The sequence below is a fragment of the Chiloscyllium punctatum genome, chromosome 7 (assembly GCF_047496795.1).
Source record: "Chiloscyllium punctatum isolate Juve2018m chromosome 7, sChiPun1.3, whole genome shotgun sequence".
NCBI lineage: Eukaryota > Metazoa > Chordata > Chondrichthyes > Orectolobiformes > Hemiscylliidae > Chiloscyllium > Chiloscyllium punctatum.
Window position 1 is genome coordinate 72,973,216 of NC_092745.1, and position 26,346 is coordinate 72,999,561.

A 26,346-nucleotide genomic window follows, 5' to 3' on the forward strand; every position below is an offset into this window, starting at 1 on the left:
GTAGGTCATTTCCAATGTGTTGCACAGTCTGTAAATTAACCGCATCTTTCTGTCTTAACAGCAGAACAGCCAACTTTAGATGAAGATGAAGCAATGGCTGACCCAGAACAAGAAGATATCAAGCAGATTGAGCTGGACCAGATAAAAGAGGAACTGCAGCTTGCTTTGAGGAAAGAGAAAGAAACGAGGGTGGGTTTTAATATAACTAGGATTTTAACATTGCAGTATTGAGGTTAGTGAAATAGTCTGAGTTTTCCAGGTTTGGGGTGCATTAAAAGCTTTGCCTTTGGAACATTTTGGTTCAAATGTCATCTTTGGAGTGGTAATGTGGGAGATTCATGACTTTAATGCAGACATAGAGTTCTTGAAATACAAATTTGAGTCAAAAATTCCTATGGGAAGGATGTGATCTCACTATAGTTAATTTTGACTGTTAGCCAAGTGGAAGAAACTCACCCATGTTGCCCACTCCTGATAACTGTCCAGATATCCTATTGGAAAATACATATGTGTGGATGTTTCATAAACAAATAACTGCAGTACTTTATAATAATTTAAATAAAGAACAGGAGGTACCTTTAGGAAAAATGGGAAGAAATTGGTGTGGAAAATTAAAAACAGGAAACTAAAGCTTAGATTTTAAGAGTTTAAAGATTGTTGGAAAGCATCAACCCTCTGATGTTAAGTAGCATGAGATATGAGTCAAAATCTGGCAGGCATTCAGGCAAATCAAGTTCCAAAGCCAGATCAATATCCATCCAGCTCTGTTACTCAGAACAAAGTAGAAGAAAATCATCTTATTAAGAAGTCGAGCAAGTAAGTTTTCTCTCCAAATTTGATTTGAAGGTGCCGGTGTTGAACTGGTGTGTACAAAGTTAAAAATCACACAACACCAAGTTATAGTCCAACAGGTTTATTGGGAAGCACTAGTTTTCGGAATGCTACTCCTTTGTCAGTTGGTTGTGGAGAATAAGATCGTAAAACACAGAATTTATAGCAAAAGTTTACAGTGTGATGCAACTGAAATTATATATTGAAAAAGACCTGGATTGTTCGTTAAGTCTTTTAGAATGACTATGTTGGTTTCAGTTCTTTGATGTGTAAATCTGTATTGTTAAAGTTCATTTGAGAATGTAACTTTTAAAAAACGTTCTGGGATTTACATATGAAAGAACTGAAACCAACATGGTCATTCTAAAAGATGGGGCGGCATGGTGGCTCAGTGGTTAGCACTGCTGCCTCACAGCACCAGGGACCCAGATCCAATTCCTGCCTTGCGTGACTGACTGTGTGGAGTTTGCACATTCTCCCCGTGTCTGAGTGGGTTTCCTCTGGGTGCTTCGGTTTCCTCCCACACTCCAAAGATGTGCAGATTAGGTGAATTGGTCATGCTAAATTGCCCATAGCCAGGGATGAATATGGGGAATGGGTCTGGGTGGGTTACTCTTCAGAGGGTCGTTATTGACTTGTTGGGCCGAAGGGCCTGTTTCCACCCTATAGGGATTCTAATCTAAACCTGTTGGACTATAACCTGGTGCTGTGTGATTTTAACTTTGTACTCTCCAAATTTGAGCTGCAGAATGAAGAACTAAAGAAACTGAGTTGAAAAAAAACATGCTCAGAATAGGAAGGGTAAACTTCAGGGCAAGAAAGGAAAATGTTCTGGTTACTTTGCAGCTGAGCAATTCCATGATGTGCATATCTTTGTGTATGGAATGAAGACTAAATAAGCCATTCACAATCTAATTTGTTCATTCTCAAGGTCTCCAAACTAGAAAATGACTTGCAATATGTCAACTTTTTCAAACTTATTTAGCTTTGATTAAATTGCTCCTTAATTTTAGACAAAAGGAATACACTGTGGGTGCCGCAATATCTGAAATAAAAGGAAGCAGCACTGGAGAAGTTCACCTCTGGCAGCATCTCTGGAGGGAAAAACCGAGTTAATGTTTTGAGTCCATTATGACTCTTTGAAACTAGGTGCCATCCTACTCTTTTCATCTTTTAGTGCTTTGCATTGTGGGTGATATTTAACTTTCCTACTTGAATCATAAGTATTTTTTAAAAAATTACTGGCATCGGTGCATCTGTAATGAGTGCTGATTCCGTGTGCTCACCTCCAATACAGACTATACAATACATATATAGAATGCAAAGCTGACTTTTAAAACCGTTTTAAATGTTTAACCCTTTTCACTTCACCAATATACTTTTTTATCATCTGTTTTCATTTGTCAGTGTTTGCTAGGTATTTATCACTCTTTATTTAAATATGTTTGAGAGATTTTGTTGTTAGTGCACATGCTTACAGGTATCAGGAACTGCAACCTAAAAATTAACTCGGAGTGAATCATGAGTATGCAATAAATGTGACTTTATTTTGGGTTAGAGATGGTCAAGTGAAATATTCTCAAGTTTTGAGTGTTTTTAAATTTTACCAGCCTCCATACTTGATATATGATATGAGGGCATATGTCTGACTGTGGTTTGTGTTTATTCTTTTTAAGCTTGAGCTGACCAGACTGCAATCTGTACTGTCCAACCAGGGAAGAGAGTTCCAGTGTCAGACTGTGGAGATCGAAGTTCTCTCAAGCAACATTCCTATCAATGAGGAGTGTACTAAGGTCTGATGTGATTTATGTAGAAGTTAGCTTTTTGACATACAGAAGTTGTATGGAAGACCAGCTTCAAGAAGATCATGTGATTTTACACTTTGTGACCACTCTTATAGTCACCTGTCAGTTAGTGAGGTTATTATATTATGGTAAGTTAGGAGCACATTCTAATTAGGAGGTGTACAGTAAGACTTGTGCAGACTGAGTTCATAAGGGACTTCCATGGTCAACAGATAAATGAACCATCCATTCAGTCAATCTGGACTGGAACCAAACCTGGATTTCTACGATATAGAAAAACATCCTATCTCTTGCCTATTTGAGAAGATCTTGTTCAGCTGTCATGTAGCTAATGAAGACATTTTAGAAGACGGGTAAAACCTCATGTGAATGGATTTATAAGTCTGCCAACATATTTATACATAAAACCTTGAACCATTGATAGTATGCTCCACCCATATCTGGATGTATATACACCAGGCTTGGTGCTGTTTGTGATTTATCAATTGGATTGCTGCAAAGTTGAAATAGTCATGTTTGTCTTGTTCTGCCATAGGATCTGCAAATGCAACAGGTACAGCAATGTGAATCTCCAGAAATGGAGAGGCATAAGCAGGAGCTCCTGGTCTTGAGGGAACAAGTAGCAGAAATGGAGTCATCTACACAGGAAAACACAAGGAAGAAGCACCATCAGGTATTTATATGTGCATGTACATCTGTGCAGGGAAGTATAATGGAAAATTTAGTGATAATTTAATGCATGGTTTAAGTTAACTTTGTTGGGTTATGACTCTCTTCTTATTTATGCTAAATAGCAACTAGATCGTTTCCTGCTCATTAACAAGTCAAAGGTCATGCACATAAGAAACTGACCTGAAAAGAATTGGCAGATAATTGTAAGGTTAGTCCTAGAATTCGACTTCAGAATGAGTAAATGCTGTTAGGACGCATGAGTAGCTTTTAAACAAAACCTTTCCCAAGTAAAGCAGTGCTAATCTAGTAATGTAATTTGCTCTATATCCTTGGAGAGAAATGGCAACATGATGGTAATGACACTGGATTAGTAATTCAGAGGCTCAGAATAATGCTATGGGATCAAGGCTTCAAATCAACCACGTAAACTGATGGAGGTGAAATTAACCTCATAAATTGAAGTTCAAAAAAAAAATTGAAAGTTACTCAACAGTGATAGTTAACATAAAAGTATCGTCAATTGTCATAAAAACCCATCTCATTTAAAATCTGCCATCCTTTCTTGGTCTAGCCTACATGTGACTCCACCCTCAGCAATACAGTTGATCTTTAACTGTTATTTAAGAGATGGACAAGTGTTAGACTTTGCGGTGCTAGTATCCCATGAATGAAGAAAGCAAAACTCAACAGTGCTGACTGGGTTAAGAGTGAGTGGATATTGCAAAATTTCTGGCACTGATGAGAAATCTATGTCAATTCAACCTCGATCATATTTGAAACTGATAGATGTTTGAGAGCACTAAAAAAGAAGGCAAAAATGACCAAAGATTAGACTGAATCCAGAAATGATTCTTTTAAACCCATTAGGAATGTATTGGTTATTTGTCTACTTTTTAAACACAGTAGTTCCCGTATCTACGGGGAATACGTTCGAAGACCTACCACGAATAGTAGCGAGCCCATTCATTTAAATGGGAAATTTACCTTCCTGGCAGGTCCTGGTTCTGGAATGTTCCACGTAATATGTTTGGGCTGTGGTAAACCGCTGGTAACTGAGACCAAGTCCATGGATATGGCGGTCGCCACGTATCTATTATCTTCTTTTTCTTTCCAATTTCTTAACTGTTCCAAAAACCATCTAGTTTTCCCCTATACACTGGTATTGTCTACAGATATTGGTTGCCTGCTGGTGCTCTACCAATCAGCTATTATTTACATACACCTTGACAATGAATGTCTGCATATTATTCAGTTACATGGTAAAGTGGGTATCACAACTAAGCTTCATCTCACTTTTCATATGTGTATTTCTAGCAAGGTTTTCTGAGTAATCATTGAAAGTGAATAAATAATTCCCTCTCTAACATGTAAGCTGAAAAACCGATTATAATGTTCTAGTGTTCGAGCTGAAAATGTGAAAATTCAGCACTGACATTTGAATAGATATCTGAATTAAGAAGTGGCCCCTTGACTTTACTCCATCACTTCATAAAATCATGACTGATCTGATTATTCCATATTTCTGCCTACCCACAATACCTTTCACTCCGCTTATCAAGAGAGTGTGGCACTGGAAAAGCACAGTAGGTCAGGCAGCATCCGAGGAGCAGGAGAATCAGCATTACGGTCAAGAGCCCTTCATCAGGAATGACATCTAAATTTAAAAATAATCAACGTTCTGCTTGCATCTTCTTTGGCAGAAGGGGATTCCAACAACTCTCAACTCTGAGAAAAACTTATGCTTATCTGTCCTAAATGGATGACTGCCTTATTTTGAACCAGTGATTGATTCTAGAATCTTGCACTGAGAAACATCCTTCCCACATGCACCTGTTAAGACCACTCAAAATCTTAATTGTGGAAGTTATAAGTGTTTCAAATGAATATCAATATTAATAATCTATTTCATTCCTTGAAATAGTATGATATTTATTCTTAAATCATATGCTTGCTGTTGTATACTGGCAGCTGATCTGGGCCCTCGAAGAGCAAGTTCAGGAACAGTTACGATTGAGTGAAGCTCTTAGGTCTGAACGACAACTCTACATCAGTCTTGTTAAATTCCACAATCAAACTGACAGGTAAGATAAGGATCTGGAAGAACGCAGAACATATGCAGTCCTGTATGCATGTGCGTATGCCTTGAGATTGATTGTATGATTTTGCATTTCTGCATCAATATCTAATTAGTGCGAGCTACCACCTTTGGAAATCAGGGGTGTTCAATTTGATCCCTTGAATTTCTAAAAAAGGATACATTTTGTATGTTTCTGTACCACTTACTAAAAAAAGTGAAATCATTATAATTAACACATGTTGTAAAGCATTGAATACCACATGCATCATTTACGATGCCTGGCTGTTATTTTTGCCATCCTGTCGAAAGTTGCTCTTAATCTATATGTTGTAGCAAATAACGTCCGTGAATGACTGTTAACTGCGTGCTGGTACAGCACAGCATGGGATTGTGGTTGCCTTGCAAATGCTGATAAAAAGGGAATGTCTGCTTGCTGCAACCTGAATGTTTAATACTTATTAACTAAACATCTGAAGTTAATTGACCTGAATTCAGAAAATCATGACTGTTATGGGTTTCCTTCTGTCTCCTAAAGGTTATGATCCATAATGTGCTGCACACATCCCTCAGAGGAAAAAAAATTGTTATTTTATGTTATTTTCTTCTCCCCACTTGTGTTAGTCAAATAAGAGCATTGTTCCATCGTGCATTTTTTTTTATTCAAAGGATGAGTCACAGCTTGTTTTTTTCTTAGGACATCCAAAAATAAGCAATATTCTGGCATTTCGTTAATCTAACTTGTAAAGAACTTTTCTGGTATCTGCACCAGTGAGCCATTTTAATGTTGATTTGGTGTGTAAATATTCAGAGTGAGGATTAAAGAATTGCATGTCTTCATGTGCTAGTGAGCTGTGATTCCCTGTACCTTCTATTTGACACTTTTTTAAAAAACCACCATTAGGCAATTCATCCGGTCTGCAACTTTCTTGTTGTTTAAGTTATTTTGATTTTGGTTTTGCTAATATATTTGATGTCATTGTTAAAGAGTTCAAAATATGGTTGACCATGTTTCTTGATCCCCAATAAATTCACATTATCGTCAACAACAAGCTGTATTTCTTGTCAAAATCTGATCTGGTTCATAATCTCGTCTGTGTTGCAAAGCCAAACTTCAGTCCATTGTTTGGTAGTTCTTAATTTGGACCTCTTTTCCCTTCCAGTTCACTCTAACTCCTAAAATCACCACTGTAATTAAGACAGAATTTTATGGTTTTACACCAGCAAGTGGGTTGGACCTGTAATTTTCCCTGCTGAAGAGGGTACATCCACATTCTCCTGAACAGAGGTTAAGGGTGCCCTGCTGGAATTTTGAGGCTGGCAGGAAAAATTCGGGGACAGAAGGGTAATCAACAGATCACATTTGGACAGAGAGGACAGAGGTGTGCATTCTTCAAAGGACTCCCTGTCCACATCTGGTCTGTCTACCCCTCACCACCACCACCCACATCACTGGGCCTCATTTCCCCTACCTCGTGAGAGAGCCCTCTGCAATTATCTAGTTCTCGACTTTGGATAGAACCTGGACAGTGCCTGCCATCCCACTGAGAGTGTTAAATGGCCATGGAACTGCTGTGATTCACCAATACTTCAGGTGATGGGAAGTGAAACATGATTTGTCACAGACCTAATACAACATCAGTAGATTGCGGAAATGGAGGGAATAAGAACAACGTTGTTTTATAATGATTGTGCCCTGCAGTTCTCCAAGCTAAGGGTGCATGTAGCTGAGCCCTCTGTCTATTGTCCATTCATCAAGCACTATTTGTGATAATATGATATGGTTGATATTTGTCTCCAAATTCACATCTTTACTTAACTCTGACAGAGAAGATACGTTGCAGGCCGAGCTTTTGGCTATACAGGCACTCCGTGGACAACTGGAAGAGGCCCTCAGGAGAAGTCAGGAGCAGATCAGCCGTCTGGAGAGAGAATCTGAGATGCCAGCAGATTCTGGAGGTGGGGGAATGGAAAGACTGGGAAGTCTGCAAGAGCATGCGGTCTCCCTTACTGAGGGGTCTTGCGCCCAAGCAACATAGCGTGCTACTAGGATGGTGGTTTTCTTGAGAACCTTGCTAACAGGAAGTGCCTGCTTAATGCAAACAAGTTATTAACTGAAAGTGTGCAATGTGAACTGACCTGGATTCAGAAAATCATGATTGTATCCTATATGAGTTTTCTTTGTCTCCTAAAGGTCATGCACCAAATGTTTTGCATGCAACCATTAGAGGAAAAAATACCATTCCGTTTTAAGTTATTACCTTTTCCCTGTTTACGTTGGTTAAATAAAAGCATTTTTCCATCATGTCCTTGCACATCCTCCATTTTGAATGTATGTATCACACTTTTCCTTCCATTGGTTTATCCTCCCTATTAAAGAAAAGGTCAAGAATCAAATTGTTAAACAAATCTAGTTACAATTTCCTGAATAACTGCAACTTACTCTGACAATTTAATTGTTTGAATATATATAAAATACACCGTGTGAGTCCAGTTGTAGGTATTTGAAAATTGTGGCTTTATTAATCTGGTATGCAACTCTTGATGCAGATTTCCCATACACAGATTAATTTTGTTACTCTAAAAGCTACTTTGTTGTGGATAACTCCAGAATTGGCAAAGTGGTAAACCTCGTCCTGAGGTACACTGCCACCAAGGTGGTATGATGTGCTTGAGGGTCTTGCTCTCCATTTGGGGAAGGACTGAGTTTTCACGAAGACCTTAAATGTATTGCATCGGTTGAGAGTGAAAGCACAGACCCTAACCTTCTCTCTGCCATAATGTGGCTAAGGAGACTTGAAACAAATCAAACAGAAGGAATTTTGAGAACTAATAGCATGAATAAACTTAGTATTTTAAAGTCCTCCTTTGATGTTGGATGCATGAGATTGCAGAGCATGTTGCTAATATTTGCAAACGCCAAAATTGAACTTAAGACCACCTTGTGACCAATTACTATCCAGTCATTGTACCATTAATAGCCATGAGTTTTATGTGTAACACAATATGCCACAGGAGGTTCCAGTCTTATACTGATGCATCTTGTATTAATCATATCACAGAAAAATTATCTATTGTTAGTTAGAACTTACATTACAAATTGATGGTGGCCTGCATAATTCACTGTGTACTCTGTGACTCTTGTTGTATTATCTTCCTCCCCATGATGTTATCATTCAGTATAGAGGCACATAGCATTGAAACAGCATAGACCTTCAGTCGAACTAGCCCACACCGACTATGTTCCCAAACTAAACTAATCCCATGTCTGCATTTGGTCCATATCCCTCCAAGCCTTTCCTATTCATGTGCTTATCCAAATGTCTTTTAGATTTTGTAACTGTACCTGCATCCACCATTTCCTCTGGCAGTTCATTCCACACATGAACTACGCTGTGTGTAAAAAACAGTTGCCCCTCATATTTTTTTAAAACTTTCTCCCCTCCCCTTAAAAATATACTCCTTAGTTTTGAACTCCATCACCATGGGGAAAAGACCTTTGCTATTCACCTTATTTATACCCTGCATGATCTTATAAACCTTAGTAAGGTCACCCCTCACTCTCCTAGTGAAGTTAGACCCAGCCTATTTTTATAACTCAAAACATTCCACTCCCAGCAACATCCTGGTAAATCTTTACTGAAGCCTCTCCAATTTAATAATATCCTTCCTACAACAGGGTGACCAAAAGTGCACACAGTACTCCAAAAGAGATAGCACCAACATCCTGTATAACTTCAACATGACATCCCAACTCCTATACTCAATGAAGGCAAGTGTGCTAAACGCATGCTTAACCCACCCTGTCTACCTATGATGCAAATTTCAAAGAAGTATATACCTGAACTCCTATGTCTGTCTACCCAATTGATCAAGATCTCTTTGTAATCTTAGATAATCTTCACTGTCCAATATACCACCAATCTTGATGTCATCCACAAACTTACTAACCATGTGTCCTATACTCTCATTCAAATCGTCTGTATAAATGACAAACAAAAGTATCCTGGATTTCTCATCTGTTTTGGGGTTGGTTAAAGGATGTTACTATACAGAATTTTTTAAAAAAATTGTAACACTTGCACAACTTGGAAAAGCAAGGAACAGTTTAATACCTTGTTACAGGAGCATTCAATAAGGTGTGTTAAAACAGATTATTATGTCACTATAGCTCAGCCCCTAAGACACACTGCTCTTCAGCTCCAAACCAAAAAAAGGTTGACAAAGTACTCTTTCTCCATAAAAGTATGGCACCAGCAGGTTTAATTCTGCAAATACTGCAATTTCCAGAAATTCCACCCAATTAACTATCTTTAATGTGAGTGTCAACAGACTATTCTTCCACAGGGAGCTTGGCATGCATGATTGGCACTCAGTTGGATAGCAATCAGGAATGGGACACAGACCTGCTAATTCACATTTGATATTCTATCCTATTCCTCAGAATCATAATCTCCTGCTTGTACTTGCATTCTGCCTCAGTTTGGTATTTTCTAATATTTATTTCCCCAGTGTGTGAAGAAACAACTAAGGAAGCAGAGTTTGCCATAATTCAGAACAGTAATAAAAGCACATTCTTAAATCCATAGACCCTATAAATTCAATAGAATGTGTTAGCAATTGCTTTGAATGCAGGGAAAATGTCATGCCCATTTTTTTTCATTTTCTAGGTATAGAAAACGATGATAATACTTCAAATAGCATAACATTTGAGGCTGTGATGTGGGGGGGAAAAGAAAGGAGAAAATTAGGGAAAGACTGTAAACCAAGTGAAGCCAATCACATTTTTCTGCCATCAAGTTCTGCCTAGTGAGCAAACTGGTGATACCTCAGGGGCTTCAAAGCAAACACTTAGTGCAGTTTTCCATCTCAGTTTGTAGCTGGTTTCTAATTTGAGGTAGCAATTTCATTTGTATTTAGGTACATTATTTGCTACCTTGTGCCTCTTTGGTTAGTTGTTAGTCTGCACTGAGATAGGTTTCATCCATGAGGTCAACTTTATTTCATGTACGCAAATGAGCAACTTGTAAGTATAAAGTTAAAAGGTGGCAGCATAATTTTAAATTAATAATTCAAGGCATTATGTACATGCTGACTTAGACCATGTTTGATTATTGCTTTGACAAATAAGAGATGATGGGCATTCCATTCATCATGGAATTGTCTTCTAACCCTGACTGTATTTCTGTACACTATTCATACATAATGGGAAGTGGGCTCTCGCTTCATTAGTAACTGTCATACTACTCTCGGAATATGTAAAAAGGTGGTAAGCACATGTCTCAATTAGACAGCAAAAGTTATCATTTCAAAATACCGCAAGAAAGCAACATGGAATTCAAGATGCAACAGAGTGCAATCCAATTTTTTCTTGCTTCTGCCCACCTAATCCTTGAATCAATTGCTGTGTGGGGAAGGAAGAGAGGCACAAGTAAATGGTGGGTACTGATGAAAACTTCTCCACTATGCAGTGAACTGTGGTATTGAACTAATCTGCATATGTAATTACCTCTGATGAATATGTCACTATTAAAGGACTAGATTTGATGAAAAGGCTCATTTTAGTAAGCATTGCGAATTATTGATTTAGTTACATTCTCGTGCAACTCGCACAGATATCTGGTGCTGGAATAAAGTCCTGTATGATCGCTACATATTTGAAACTGAGCACTGCTTCTCTGGGCCAATACATATTTATGTATTTGGCATCAGGAGGAAATTATTCCACTGCCTACAGTTTTACAGATTGCAAGGCAGTACTCCTCTTGCAGATCCAGCTTCATTTTGTCAGATTGTCCTGGTCTAGGTATAGTAAGTTTTGTGAATGGTGAGGTTTGTTGTCAGTATCCAGCAGTGTGCAGCCAATAAGATTTTTGTACTATGCTTTCAATGTGACCTGTTCACGAGTAACACTTTTCTGTCCATTCTGTATTCACCAAAAACATAGCAGCGTTTATCTTTCAAAAGAGTCACCCTTGATTGTTTATTATACATGGCTCTTAGTTCTGAGGAGAAAGTGAGGACTGCAGATACTGGAGATCAGAGTCAAGAGTGTGGTGCTGGAAAGGGCCGATGAAGGACTTATGCCCAGAAAGTTGATTCTCCTGCTCCTCGGATACTGCCTGATCTGTGCTTTTCCAGCACCACACTCTTGACTCTTAGTTCAGTGAAAATGACAAGAAAGGCCTTCTTCATGTTTTCAGCAGCATGTTGCATCTACGTGCTGTTTTAGTGATCAGGGAACTGGAAAGAATGTGGTTTATATCAGCATGTTAATGAAGAAGATAGCCTTTATTGAACTGTTTCCTTTGTGATTACACACATGCAGCTGCAATTGAAAAGCTATAGGTGAGATACTTTTAATTAAACTGGCGATGTTATGAAACACTTCGGGAGCAGGTAAGACTAAAACCCGGGCCTTCAAGCTCAGACGTAGGAACACTACCGCTGCACCACAAGAGCCCTCAAAGGTGTTCAATACAACATAAGATTTCAGTAATGAGCATTTCAGGAAATGCAAAAGTTTTAGGTGAAGTTGTAATGTCAAGTTTCCACAGCTGGTGTTACCTAAATTAGGTATAACAGGAGGCTATTCAAATCTTCAACTGCTAAGTCAGTATTCAGTATTGCTTTAGACTGTTTTCAGTTCTCTTCTACCTTGGTGTCATCTTTTGCCTCTTGTGAAGTTTGAATCTATTTCCCTTTTTAAATTCTTAAACTGTATATATGTTGAGGCAATGCCAACTGGCTGTGTAAAAAGAGATTTCCACAAAACAAGCCCAAATCTTTCTAGGGGCCTTGAAACAAACTTTCTGTTATTGCATCTCCAACCAGTAGTTTCTGCAGTGAAAGTTATGTCGAGCTTCCTTCAGCTTGAGTCCATTCAGCTTCTTAACGCCACTAACTGTAATATATGCTTATTCTGAAAATACCCAAGTTGAAATAGATATGCAGTACTGACTTCAGATTTGGTGCAGGCCCTCATTCTTTCTCAAACTGAGACCTAAGGCAAGTCATAATTGCTAAGACAATGATTCTCACTCTGCCACCACCAAATCTCCTCCCGTGAACAGTCGTTACGTCAGCAATGTAGCAATATTTTACACATCAGTTCTCGGCATCTGTTGTTACACTGGAATTACTGGGATTGGTTTTGCTGTCCACAGGACTAGGCAGAGCCACTGTACAAAGGAAATGAAATTACACGGATAGACCCTTATAAAGCAGGAGAAAGTGAGGACTGCAGATGTTGGAGATCAGGGTTGAGAGTGTGGTGCTGAAAAAGCACAGCGGGTCAGGCAGTATCCGAGGAGCAGGAGAATTGACTTTGTGGGCATAAGCCCATTTCTGATGAAGGGCTTATGCCCGAAACATAGATTCTCCTGCTCCTCGGATGCTGCCTGCCCTGCTGTGCTTTTCCAGCACCACACTCTCAGTATATATAAAGCAGTCAGTATTGTTTCCCTGTCATCTGTGGTTAAGGTGGATCTGTAAATCCACTCAAATTTACCCTTTGCAAATTAAGCACAATCCTTAGAAGGTTGCAAAACCAATTTATCATACTTGAGAGTTGAAAGCATGGTAATCTTCATTTCATTTCATTTGATATCTTCAAACATGATGTGGGTGCATTTCAGTGGAGGTCACTAGCACAGCCCAGAAACTGCATTTGGAAATTTCAATTATATATGGATTGGCACTTCACTAACCCAGTGCCTTTGCCAACTTGCTGTGGAACAATAGAGTAGACATTTTTACAGATGTGTTCGGGCTTGTGTGGAGAATAACTTGTACACGATGATTAAATAAAACAGATATCTGTTGATACGTTGTACTGACAAGCATCTGGTTTAGTACATTTACTCTCTGGTGTTGTATTCTATCTTAAGCTACTCAAAGTTAAACTTTTTTTCAATAACGGAAAAAAGATTTTAAACTTCAAAGTTGAGGCCAGCAAAAGTAAACAGATTTGTTTTATATCAATTTGTTGCTCGGTCAGGTTTGTCAAATACAAAAGAAGCTCTAATTTGATGTATACTGAGTTAGTAAGGCTTCGTTAAGGTGCTGGTAGGTGCACTGCAGTCAACCTTAGTGGAATATTCACAGGAGAGCTAACTACTAATAGCTGCCTGGGTTGGCAATATACATGTATAAGTGTCAGGTGACATTTCAATTGGCGATGGTTGTAATACTCACAAAACCCTGGTACAATAGCCTGTTGACACTGAATGTGGGAATGAATTTTTGGAAGGTAATTTTACTTCAGCAAGGAACCAGTAACTTTGGGAGTGTTTAGAAGGGAAGCAGCAAAAACTAATGTGATGGGAAATTGCTATCTGGCCACCCAGTTTCCCACATTGGGACATTTCAAAGTTTCTGGGTGACTTGCCCTCTTTCTCAGTTGCTTTTAACAAAGATTGAAGAGCAGGAATTCTATTTGCATGATCCACCTCTACAAACAAAAGTAATAGAGTTTGGTGAAGAGAATTGACATTGCCCAAACACTGCTTCCAAATTTCATGCTAGAAATTACAGAGATTACTCTACAAGTTAATCTGAAAAAGCTTAAAATTGTGCCTAACATTATAGGAGCTCAATCAGCATTTTAAATGTTGGTCAATCCAAGAAATGTTAAAATTATGCTAATGACCCTGAAGCTTAGTTAGACTGCATGCAATAAGCATGGGCTCGGTTCAGGTTTATTTGGTTTTTGTATGTATTGATAAATTTGTGCTAGAAGAGCAATTCTAGCCTGTCTGTTTTAATGCCTTTCTGTTCACAATAAAATATCATTTTAATTACTTTTGAACCAAGTTCTTCTAAGTACAATAGGAATAATCTTTGATCTGAGTCAGGAAACATCAATCCGTTCACAGAGATTTTCAGCTCCTGAAAGAGTTAGTTGCTTGATGTGTGAGAGAAAATTTTCAAATACAATTCTGAGTCTTTATTTGGTTCACTAGTCGTACCTGATTGAACTACTTGACCATTACAGTGCTGCTGAGCCAAGAAGGATATGATGGAATCAGCCAAAACCCTGATGGCCAACCAGTGGTCTGTGGTGGAAATTTCACATGCACAGTGCTGAGTAGGAACTTGATGTAATACAGTCTTGTTGAAATCGCCTGCAGAGATTCATTGTCCATACTCATTTGAAGCATTGCCAATTGGATAATGTGAAAAATGACTCCTCAGTCCATTATACTCCAGTGTGAATCAGTCCCTTCAGTTTCCAAGTGATTTCTGTAGGACCTGTTGCACAACGTCATAAATGGGAAATATTGCTGGTAATCCAAAGCTGTGGGAATTTCAGTTCTTTTCTGGGTGTACCAGGAATAGCAGGGTTACAAAAAAAATCACTCTTCACTGTGAATAACCTGTTTGCCAGGAGAATAATTGTGTTGGGATTTCATTGATGTGGTTTACAGTGATAAAGCTTAAAAGTGTTTCAAAGGCATAAAATACCACCTGCTTCACCACACAGGAAAGCAGAAGTCATTTGATAATGTATACAAGTGTAGAACATTGATTAGTATCAGATTATCAGACAATAGGATGAGACTGTGAATGAGTTTGCTAGTGTGTTGCACAATGCAAATCTGGTATACCTAATTATGCTGTAATCTCCTCGTACATCAATTTGCAATGCAAACTTAAATTATAGCCACTTACACTAGAGACCTCTGGTATACCCACTAATATTGAAAACTTCAAGAAACACTCAATGCAAATCTCAGGTACGTACGTATGAAGAGATCAATTAGGGCTGAATTCATTGGAACCTAGATGAATGAGGGAGGATCTCACAGAAACTGACAAAATTCTAATAGGACTAGACAGGGTAAACCTCGGAAGAATGTTACCAATGCCTGGGGAGTCCAGAACCTCGGGTCACAGTCTAAGGATAAGGGGTAAGCCATTGAGATGAGAAACTATTTCAATTAGAGAGTGGTGAGCCTGTGGAAGTCTCTGCCACAGAAAGCAGTTATAGCTAAAACATTGAATGTTTTCAAGAAGCAGTTAGATAAAGTTCTTAAGGTTAAAGGTATCACTGGGTAAGGGGAGAAGGCAAGACCAAGGAACTGAGTTAATGATCAGTGATGATCAGATTGAATGGCAGAACAAGCTTGAAGGGTTGAATGGTCTACTGCTCCTATATTCTATATTCACACTTACTAGTATTACAAACTCTGAGCTACCTGTTAATATCACAAAACTTTGTACTCACTTAATGTATATCTAATCACCTTGGGAACTGTCACAATTATGAAACATTGTATAGACTTAAGAGTAATCCTGTATGCCACTTTTGCAGATCAGTACACATTGGTAGTGCACTTTAGAAAATTATACATGTATGTGAAGCAGATGATTCTCCACTTTTAATATGAACAGATGGAAAATTTAGGATTTGTGCATGCAGTTTCATGGTGTATCCTTCAGCTTGACAAGGACCTGTGCCAAGAGCAAGTGGAAAATTTAGCCTTAAATGAGTATTCAAATATTTTACACAGAAAATTGTGTTTTTCTACAGGCTAGATATTTGTTTCTTTGTTTCCTCTTCAATTCTCTTGGCTCATCTTTGGGCTGAGGCTCAGTAGTGTAGGATCTGACCCACCATCTGACATCTGGCTTAAGTTTTGGTCTTCAGTAGGTTGGACTACAGTTGCCAACTCTCCAGAATTGTCCTGCAGTTTTCAGCAATTAAAAATTAAATTGCTTTGAGCAACACGAGAGATAAATCTCAGAGCCGTTGAAAAGTCATATTCTCGTACTTTACTCTGGACATTTGCTCATTAGTGATAAAAGTGTTGAAGATGATAAGGAAAGGTTGCTTGACTATAGATTATGCTTGACTATGAAGAGCTGGGCAGTCAGTGTAGGATATGTTGCTCCAGATTGATGGACATAATGCGTCATCAGTGGTGAGTGAATGGAGCCAGTCAGTTAAGGAGAGGTGATGGCCTCGTGGTATTATCACTAGATTATTAATTCAGAGACCTAGCTGATATTCAAAGAACCCAGGTTTAAATCCTGGCAAGGCTGATGGTGGAATTTGAATTTGATAAAAATTTGGAATTAAGAGCCTAATGATAACCATGGATCCACTGCCGATTGTCTGAAAAAAAAACTCATCTGGTTCACTAATCTCCTTTTAGAGAAGAAAACTGCCATCCTTACCCAGTCTGTCATATATGTGACTCCAGACCCGCAGCAATGTGGTTGACTTTTAATTGCCCTCTGAGCAATTAGGGATGAGCAATAAATGCTGGCCAGGCTGGCGATCTTCTCATCCCATGAATGAAGAAAAACTATGTATTCTCCAGCTCGTATTCTCCTTGGACCAGAGAAGATGCAGAGGTGGTCTTATTGAGGTAATAATTTTGATAGGATAAAGAAGGATATTCTATTTCCATCAGTTGGTATATCAGTAACTAAGGGTCACAATTTCAAGACTGTCAGCAAGAGAGCTAGGAGTAAAATGAGGGGAAATGTCTTGACTCAAAGTTCTGAGGATTTGGAATGAGCTGCCTGGAAGAATGATGGAGGCGTGTTCCATGCGAGGTTTCAAAAAAAAAAGAGAACTGCATATATGCTTGAAAGTGATGAATTTAGAAGACTACAGAAAGTAGGGTTGGGGAATGGGACGAGCTAGGTAATACTATCAGGAGCTGGTACAAACATGATGGTTCAAATGACCTCCTCCTGTACTCTAAATTTCTATGTATAACTAGGGTTGGCAAATGAAGCCTAAATAGTAAGTAAAATTTGAGTACTCATTCTGGGGGTTGAAACAAATCCTGCTTCAGAGTTCCAGGAATGATAATCGCAAGTAGGCATTGTGCCTGAATTTTGTGATGCTTTTCACATTACCCTCAAATTAGGTATTTCTTCAGAGCAGAGACTTGGGGTAATATATGAAAAAAATCCAATTTATAAGGGTCAGCAGTAAAAGGAATAGCTGCTTTTTAAAACAAAACTTGAGCATATTTTAAAAATTGAATTAGAGGTAAGCACTTCAAAGTGAATTTTAGTACAGTGAATGTAGCTTTGACTCTCCCCAAATTTTCTTAGACTCTAGCTGATTGCAAGCATGGCTGTCTCTTTAAAAACTCTGAACAGGTTCAGTCAGCTTTTTTGTAATGTGAACATCAAGCTCCGTTGGTAAAGTGAGTTGTTTCACTTGATCTGCTTCTGTTACACATTAAAGTGATTGTAGTCGAGAGAGAAAGGGATGAGGCATGGATGCTGGAAATCTGAAATAAGTCAGAAATTACTGAAATGCACACTAGGTCAGTCAACATCTGAAAGTGAAAAGACAGGCCAATGTTTTGGTTTTTCCCTATTTTTTTGCTGGCCAATTTCAACCTGATCTCATTTTTGGAAGAGCATTTTCATCTTTTATAAATGTTCTTTCAACATTGCTTTTAAAATTTTCTGTTTGCGGTTTCAGCAGTTGGGGGCTAAAGGAAACCTGTTAAGTGCTTTTGTTTCCACCCATACAGGAAAGACGATGCATATTTTAATTGAATATTTTAAGTGTAAGCTACTTAACATCAAAATAGTGAGAGGCTGAAAACTACAAATATTTACTGAAGCCCTCAGTGTACCCACTTAAATTGAAAATCGAATATCCATTTTTAGCACTGGAAACCCCTGATATCTACATTTGTATTGCAAACCTAGTCTGTTCACTTATACTGCAAATCAAGAATCTGTCCTTTCATATTATATTGCAAATGTTTGCTATGTGTACTTAGCAATATCATTGCCAGGCAATTAATTTATATTGAATAATGAAGTCTTCCTTGTTTTGATATGTTCCAAAAATGTGAACATCTGCCTCTACATTGCAGAATAATACCAGGCTATCTAATAAAAGAATAACATATTCCATATTGCAGAACTGTCAAATTTGTGTGGTTTTACAGAGACCCTTGTTACAAAAGCCCAGCTTATGTGCCATGCATTGACTGCCAAATAAAATTTGGCAGCATGATAATATATTTGCTACAGAATAAAGTGTTGTGATTCAGTAGCTTCAATCTCTAAATGTCAGGGTACAATTACGGTGCACTTTCAACTAATATTTCACCTTTCGTTCCTTTTAAATAATTTCTTGTGTTCTCTGGCATTTAAATTGATTTCACTTGCTCTTTAATGAGTAGTTGAGGAGACAGCAGGAGAAATCAGTTTCATTGAGGGTGGCCCTTCGCTGTGATTTGGTCTGATTTGTTTGATCAAAGCATCTGCTTTCAGTACAACCCAATTTGAGATTCCAGGAATACAACTGGAAGAGCTTTAGCTTGGTAATGAAAAGATGGTTTATAAAACCAAATCCAACTGATATTCTACCCACAGTAGCAAGAAGTGTTTTGCTATTCATCAGTCTGAGGTTGAGGATTTTAATTAACACCATGAAACAGGGAACATGAACACAATGCTTTAATATTTTAATCTCCTGGGAAGATAAGTGTTACTATTTCAGAACACATTGCAACTATAATTAAAATAAAATATGTAATCATAAACTGGTGATAGTTAATAGATTGCTGTTTAAAAATGTTTGTAAATTTGGAAAGGATTTTTGTTTTGTTCTTGAAATGAATAAGTGTCGACCATTTGACATGATCATCCATTTATATACTCTGTCTTGAACCCTCCTTTAGAGTACCAAAGGGAGAATGCAGCAGGTGATGGGAGCAGTCAATGTGCAGACAATGCCCATCATGATGTGTTGAAAAAGCATCTAACACTTATGGAGCAGAATCAGCAGGTAACATCATAGACAACAGCTGAATCTATCTCAATAAAATCTATTTGGAACATAAAAAGAGCTTGCTCTACCCATTTAGCCTGTCCCAACCAACTGCACAAAGGGATACGTGATCTTTTAAAAATGTATTTGTTCAGGTGGACACAGAGCTAGTGGTTCTGTAGGTCACAGTGATTGTAATAGAAAAGTTGTTACCAACACACTTTCTCAACAGCACAAATATGAAACCAAGATTGAGTTTTAAATTATTGTATATTCCTGAGGATACCATTTTTTAAAAAAAGAACTTCCACAGTTCTGATATGATTAAATTAGATTCCCTACAGTGTGGAAACAGGCCTTTCAGTCCAACAAGTCCACTCTGACCCTCCAAAGAGATACCCACCCAGACCAATTTCCCTCTGACTTAACACTATGGGCAATGTAGAATGGCCAATTCACCTGACTTGCAGAAGGAAACCCGCACAGACACAGGGAGAATGTGCAAACTACACACAGAAAGTTACCTAAGGCTGGAATCGAACCTGGCTCCCTGGTGCTGTGAGGTAGTAGTGCTAACCACTGAGCCACTGTTCTATTTTGACTCAAATGTAAGACTGAGTTTGAACAGGATATGATGGAAGAGCCTCTCGTAGGGATATTTGTGGCTTTTAAGAAGAAGGTTCCACAATACCGTGATACCAAAGTACACAAAGAGAAGGAAGCACTAACAAATGTTGCAAGTTTCTGTTTAAAAACAATAAAAAAAAATGCTGGTCAGTCATTAACTATACATCAGAAAAGATTAACTATTTTAACTGTGTGTCCTTCATCAGAACTGAATAGGAAAAATGGAGAGAGAATTAGCAAATACACTGGTCCACAGAGGAAGTTAATGGGAAATTGGGAAACAACATGAAGCAGCAGTGAGAAAGTTTAACCTGGTTCCCCAGTTCATTTGAGGGCCTTACAGGTCTCCTGGTGAAGTTATGGTCGAAGATTAGTGGACCTCTGTGATTCCTGAGGAAGGGCTTATGCCCGAAACGTCGATTCTCCTGCTCCTTGGATGCTGCCTGACCTGCTGCACTTTTCCAGCAACACATTTTTCAGCTCTGATCTCCAGCATCTGCAGTCCTCACTTTCCCTCTGTAGAATATTGCCCAGTTTAATCATAAGGGATGTGTTGGGTGAGTGAGCAACAAGGGAACATGAACTTACACAAATATAATTTAAAATTCAACATTGAATTGTTTCTGGTGGGAAGTTAATTTATTCAGAAAGGAAAATACATCACCACAGGGTGGCACTGTAAACAGCAAGGTCATTGATTACAGTACATGAAGGAAGCCAGAACAAAGGATGATGAATCAAGTTCCATCATCACCTTATTCAGGATTTTACTGCTTTGAAATAAAACATACTTTTTAAAGGAATATTCAAACATTTTATTTTTTTCTTTCAATTTAAGAACACTGCATTTTAGCAACTTTTAAAAGAATAGTGACTAACTCAGTGACTCAGTGATTTTGACAGTGTGGCACCAATTGTTTTTGAACATATATTTTCTCTTTTTACTCCTTTATATCCCTTCCCACCTCCTTTCCTGAAGAAGGTGAGTCCTCATTGCAACTGGTGTGTTGTCAGGATGTTTAACTGTGAACCCACTGTTGTTATCATATAATGTTCAAAATGTGTACAGTAATTTCAGAAGGGGTCACTGGATAATGATCAGGAACATAGTTAATTTTACTTTCTGTAACTAAGGGGTGATGAAGCATCATCGCAATTCATACTGTGATCAGTGAATTAAAGGGCAAAGAGACATCAAGGTGAGACTGGTGATTAAAGTGGGACAGAAAGTATGTGAAATACAGACCTCAAAGGGACCTTACCAGAATTACCTATTGGAATCTATTTATTTCATTTTTATTTGTGACTAACATGTTATAAAATAGTATTTTTTTTTAATCTTTACAGAAAGCTTTGTCTGATTCTAGACTTAAAGGATTTGATGGAAAAACAGATAATAGCATGCTGTCTCACATTACGTTGGCCAACACTACAGATAGTCTCGTCCAGCTCCAGAAGATGAAACTCGAAATGCACGGATTAATAGAGCAGAAAAAACTGGTTGAAGATGAACTAAATGAACTGAAAGCACAGATTGAAGCATCTGGATACATCTCAGTGCTTGAGATGAGGTAATGAACACATTGCTTCTTTGTATTTATTCAAATTTGGGGTTCTCGTTTTACAGTCAAGCCTAGTTTCTATAATATTTCTATAGCTTGGAGAATTTTGTGCTCGCTAAGCACAGGTTAAGTTGGTTTTCAAGCTAAATTGATGCTGTTGTACAAAGATATAAGATCAGTTTCTGCCCTTTCTTTTTTATCATTTACTTGCTACCTCTTGGTAATATTATTCACAGACTTGATAACCGCTGCCACGTGCAAAATATTGCTATCTGGACCAACATTGCACTACTTCTCTTCATTCTCCAATACCTCGTTGTCAGACTACTTGTTCAACGTCAAATTAGATTAGGATAAAATTTCTCAAATTCAATGTTGGAAAGACGAAAATCATCATCCTTGACCTCTTTCCTGTCTCTATCCACAAATTCTCTACTTTTACCAAAGCTTTTCTCTCCCTTTGGACAGTATACAATGGTGAAAGACTGCTCACAACCTTGCTATCTTGTTTGACCCTGAACTGAGTTTCCAACCAAATATCCTGAACATTATGACAGCTTAGTCAAACCTCACCCATCCCTTCCCCCACCTTAGTCAACTTGCTACTGAATCTGCAATTTTTCTTTTTGTCACCCTTGGAGCTTACTAATCTAAATGAACCTATTTGTTTCAGTGGTCCAAGTTCCAATAGATTGAGTTCATTCTGGTTACTAACTGACCTTTCTTTCTATAAATGTTAATGGACATGTTGATTTTTTTTTCCTTTACTTGAGATTTTGAATTTTAACACTAGTAAAGAAATACATAACTTGGAAAATGAGTATAGGTCCCAACCTTTACTTTCCTAATATGCGCCTTTAACCCAAAAGCAAATTTATAGACACATTATTATGGTGGACAACTCATGTGCATCCAGCAGTGTGATCGACAGAAGGGGAGTTGCGTTTACTGTTTCCTTTCATATAAAAGCACCAATTATTTCCCAGACAATGATCATATCCCTTTCTCTTACAATGTTGGATAGTATACAAGATTGGAAGCCCTATTGATGGTCAAATTGTGCACAGGTTGTCAGACAGTGGCTAGGGATAGGAATATGGTTGATAGCAAGGGAATAGAGAATAGAACTATGACTGTAAATAATATGATGAAACTGTCAGTAAAGGTATTCAACTATTGCATTTGATTTTCATTGCAGCCTTGGGGATAAATATCTGCACAGCAGTTGATTCCATTGAAATTAATTGCTGAAAAATCCTGCAAAATTGTATGTGTCCTGCAGGCAGAGTTAGATTAAGCATATGATAGTCATGGGTTTCCAACCACTGGAGAGGCTAACCCAGAGACCTCTTTGTATGTCCAGGATTATTTTCATGTGTGGTTTCAAGCCTGAATTCCCCAGAATACAGCTTGCCCCACTTTTATTCAAAACTGAATCAGTAAGATGATAGAAATTGATAAAGCATTGAAAACTAACAGCCCCAACATTGCTGCTTAAAGTCATCACAAAATGTTTCCCAAAGTTTCCGTCTACTAGTTACTTTTATCTGAAAATGTGTTGCTGGAAAAGCACAGCAGATCAGGCAGCATCCAAGGAGCAGGAGAATCGACATTTCGAGCATGAGCCCTTCTTCAGGAATTCTTTCCTGAAGAAGGGCTCATGCCCGAAACATCAATTCTCTGCTCCTTGGATGCTGCCTGACCTGCTGCGCTTTTCCAGCAACACATTTTCAGCTCTGATCTTCAGCATCTGCAGTCCTCACTTTCTACTGGTTACTTATATGTAAACTTTGAGTTTTTGTTGCCTACTGTACAAAGATTAACTCTTATTCATTCATTCACAGAGTCTGGTTGCCACTGGTCAGGCTAGCATTTATTGTGCATCCCTAATTGTCAAGAGAGCAGTTAAGAGCAAATCATATTGCTTTGGGTCTGGATTCACATATAGGCCAGACCAGGTAAGGGTGGCAGTCATCTTCCCTAAAGGAGATTAGTGAACAAGGTGGTTTTTCTGACAATCAAAAATGGTTTCATGTTGCTTTTGCTGTGTTGGATGCCAGTTCCAAACCCACGATGTGCAACTCTACAGGAGCAAATCCCTAATGATCATGATGTCCTTCCTTAAATATACAGATCCTTTCCCAATGGTAGTTTAATGTTTGCCCTGACACAGGAAGTAGTTTTAGCTTTCCTGACAGGCTGAAGCTAGTGAGAGCAGGATCAACAGGAGAAACAAAGTCCCCCTGGTAAGTTTAATTCTTATGGGGATCAGGACACATGGGATTGCTCCATTAAGTCTCAGAAAGGGATAACCAGATCACTCTTGCCCCAAATTCCCTGTCGACCTTTGCTGACTGATTTAGAATCCCCAAATGGGCTTAGGCGGCAGACTGCCAACATCAATAACTACGCAGTTACTTAGCACCAATCTCTTGCCCATTTTAGTCAGGGAAATGGCCAACTAAGAGAAGAGATTAAATTAAAATGCAAAAGGCAAAGGAGAATTTTAAAATAGCAGCTAACGGGAATCTGATTTAATACAAATTAATCTTATTATAATATAGAAGTAACTCTTAACTGTTGATTGTTCCCACATAGGACCATATACTTCATTTCTGAGTGTGACCATGTTAATTGATCAACTGGCTAATCACTTGAATAAACACAACTATTATCAGTTAATCAGGTGGTGATATGGGGGAGGGATTTGATCGCTCTGTATCATTCTATCAGACAATGGGCCAGCTAATCAAATTAAGTAAACTAGGTCTGCAGTTGTCCAAAAGTAGAAAATGCTGAACAGGTCACACAGCATTTGTGAACAGAGAAACAAGGCTAACATTTCAAGTAAGCCGTAGTTCTAAAACAAGATTTGTAAAATTTTGGAGCTGTTGTATTTCTTAATCACTCATTATCTGATTTCAACAAATAGTTATTGAACAGAAAGTAGGAAAACAGTTTGTGGTGAATGAAACCGTGGTGAAGCAGGTTTGTTTTAACGAAAGCTTTGAATGTGTGACCTGTCAATTATCTGCAATACCAGAACTTGACCATTGGAATATGCTACAGTATTTTGATATCCTTAGCCCTACATTATTCCTATCTGGATTGTACAGTGTTTGTGTGTATTGGATTTCTAATATATATTAACCACTGATGATATTATGCATTTAAATGTGAATTATCTCTTTGATAGAAATGCATTACTTAATCTGAACTCAGAGAATGCTAAGCAGAAAGAAAGTGTGAGAGAGGACCGATCGCTGCGGGTATGTTGGAAGGAAGGAAAGGAAAATCTGAATTCGTTGGGCCAGAGTGAGGAGATCAGAAAATTAACAGTGAAGCTCCAAAACTCAGAGACGATAATCAGTCTTTTGAAAGAACAGCTGGAACTTAACTCTTCCCAGACTGGAGAAGGACACTTTAATCCTGATCTCATTGTAAATATGGCGAAAGAAATTGAGCGACTGAAATCACAGCTTAGTTTATCCCAGACGCAAGATTCAAGAATCGGGGCATATATTCGTGACAGAGGATCTAAGAGAGCCAGACCTTACTCATTGGATCTTGGAACTCTGTTGTCACAAAGCAACAATGAAACCCCAAGTGTGAATGCTGTTGCTCAGCAGGTTAGTTTGAATATACTAACTGTAATTTCATAGAAATTTAACACTACCCAATGGTAACATAACTTGCACCTCAGCTTTATTTTTAAATTAATTTGCTGAATTATATTTCTGGGAACCATTACCTGTTTTGATTACGTGATGTTTCCAGATGCAATGATGCTGAGAATAACACGTGCAAAGTTTGAGCCTGCTCTTATTGTCCAAATTTCTGTAGTTTGTCTGGAGCAGCTCTGTGATTTGGTAAGACTACGGAGACACAAACAAAAGATTGGTGAGAAACATCGTTGAATAACTTCAAATTCTGGCTAGGATTATTTTCAAAGTTTGTCTAGTGAAAACCATAAAGCACTTAAGAAACTAAACTGAATATCATTTAATCCAGCTCGACAACAACATTTCTTTGTATGATATACACACTAATATCAAAGCTTGTAAACTTTTAAAAAGATTTTATCTTCTTAAAATTTCCTTAATGTTTCTTTCACTGCTCTCCTGAAGGTGCTCATTCTTATTGGTCTATAAGGGAAAATTATGCTTTCCCCCAATGAATTTCTACTTGAGTGCATAAATTGTAGACAGGAATATACTGTAAACTGAATGTGATCTGTAGTTTTGTGAGTACAGACCACCTATGGTGTCTAATTCTTTTTAATATTTGAGCCTCAACACTAGATGAAAGGCTATGTAAGCATGTTTATGACAGTGGTGAACTACCCTTCCTTATCTTTTTTCAATCTGTCCACAACATTTTGATGTGGTGAACCACACTATTCTCCTCCAGTGCCTCTCCTTAATTATCCAGCTCTATGGGATTGTTCCTTCCAGATTATATTATTATCCATCAATTCATCGTCAGAGGAAGGTATGATTCTTTACGTATTATACATATAAAACAAAGGCAGAAAATATTTCAACAATAAGGACACTTATGTGCGGCATCGCTGGGACAGCCTTCGCTCGGGTCATGCTTAAAAGACTTGAACAATCTGCGGACTAAGTATATTCAGGAATATATTTTGCCATTTCTGTGCTGCCAGATCCAGGAGCTATTTTCTCCTCCATCTCTAGTATCTTTTGTACTTCACACTGATGTGTTCAATACTACATGTCAGACAACCTCTAAAAGATTTTGGAGAAAATTGTCTGACTGCCAAGGCGCCACTTCTCACCCACTCCTCTCATTAAAACAAACACTGCACTTTACAGTTTGATGATACTACTTCAGACAGTTTCAGGATGAAAAATAAAATCAGACAGGGCCATGTCCTAGCTCTCACTTTTGTTCAGTACTTTCTTTGCCTTGCTCCGATCCTTCTTGTCTCTCAGATGTAAGAAGAGTTTGCTCACATAGTAGATCAGGTAGCAGACTGAAAATGAAAACAGAAAT

General features: G+C 38.2%; 2 protein-coding genes across 14 annotated transcripts in view; one reads left to right on the plus strand and one right to left on the minus strand.

Moving 5' to 3' along the window:
• The window catches only part of pde4dip (phosphodiesterase 4D interacting protein), a 466,622-nt gene that overhangs the window by 346,737 nt on the left and 93,539 nt on the right, over nucleotides 1–26,346 (plus strand). For 11 of the 12 annotated variants that reach the window (XM_072573987.1, XM_072573990.1, XM_072573983.1 and 8 more), the window contains 8 exons: nucleotides 62–189; nucleotides 2,508–2,624; nucleotides 3,172–3,309; nucleotides 5,277–5,389; nucleotides 7,211–7,341; nucleotides 19,053–19,159; nucleotides 21,116–21,339; nucleotides 24,527–24,959. In XM_072573987.1, coding sequence (XP_072430088.1) covers nucleotides 62–189; nucleotides 2,508–2,624; nucleotides 3,172–3,309; nucleotides 5,277–5,389; nucleotides 7,211–7,341; nucleotides 19,053–19,159; nucleotides 21,116–21,339; nucleotides 24,527–24,959 — 1,391 coding nt within the window. The remainder of the gene's footprint in view (nucleotides 1–61; nucleotides 190–2,507; nucleotides 2,625–3,171; nucleotides 3,310–5,276; nucleotides 5,390–7,210; nucleotides 7,342–19,052; nucleotides 19,160–21,115; nucleotides 21,340–24,526; nucleotides 24,960–26,346) is intronic. The other variant, XM_072573980.1, reaches the window with a different exon arrangement.
• The window catches only part of LOC140479803 (5'-AMP-activated protein kinase subunit beta-2-like), a 161,788-nt gene continuing 143,077 nt past the window's right edge, over nucleotides 7,636–26,346 (minus strand). For both annotated transcript variants that reach the window (XM_072574011.1, XM_072574012.1), the window contains exons 8-9: nucleotides 25,082–25,205; nucleotides 7,636–7,752 (exon numbers count right to left, since the gene is read on the minus strand). In XM_072574011.1, coding sequence (XP_072430112.1) covers nucleotides 7,685–7,752; nucleotides 25,082–25,205 — 192 coding nt within the window. In that variant the 3' untranslated portion in view covers nucleotides 7,636–7,684. The remainder of the gene's footprint in view (nucleotides 7,753–25,081; nucleotides 25,206–26,346) is intronic.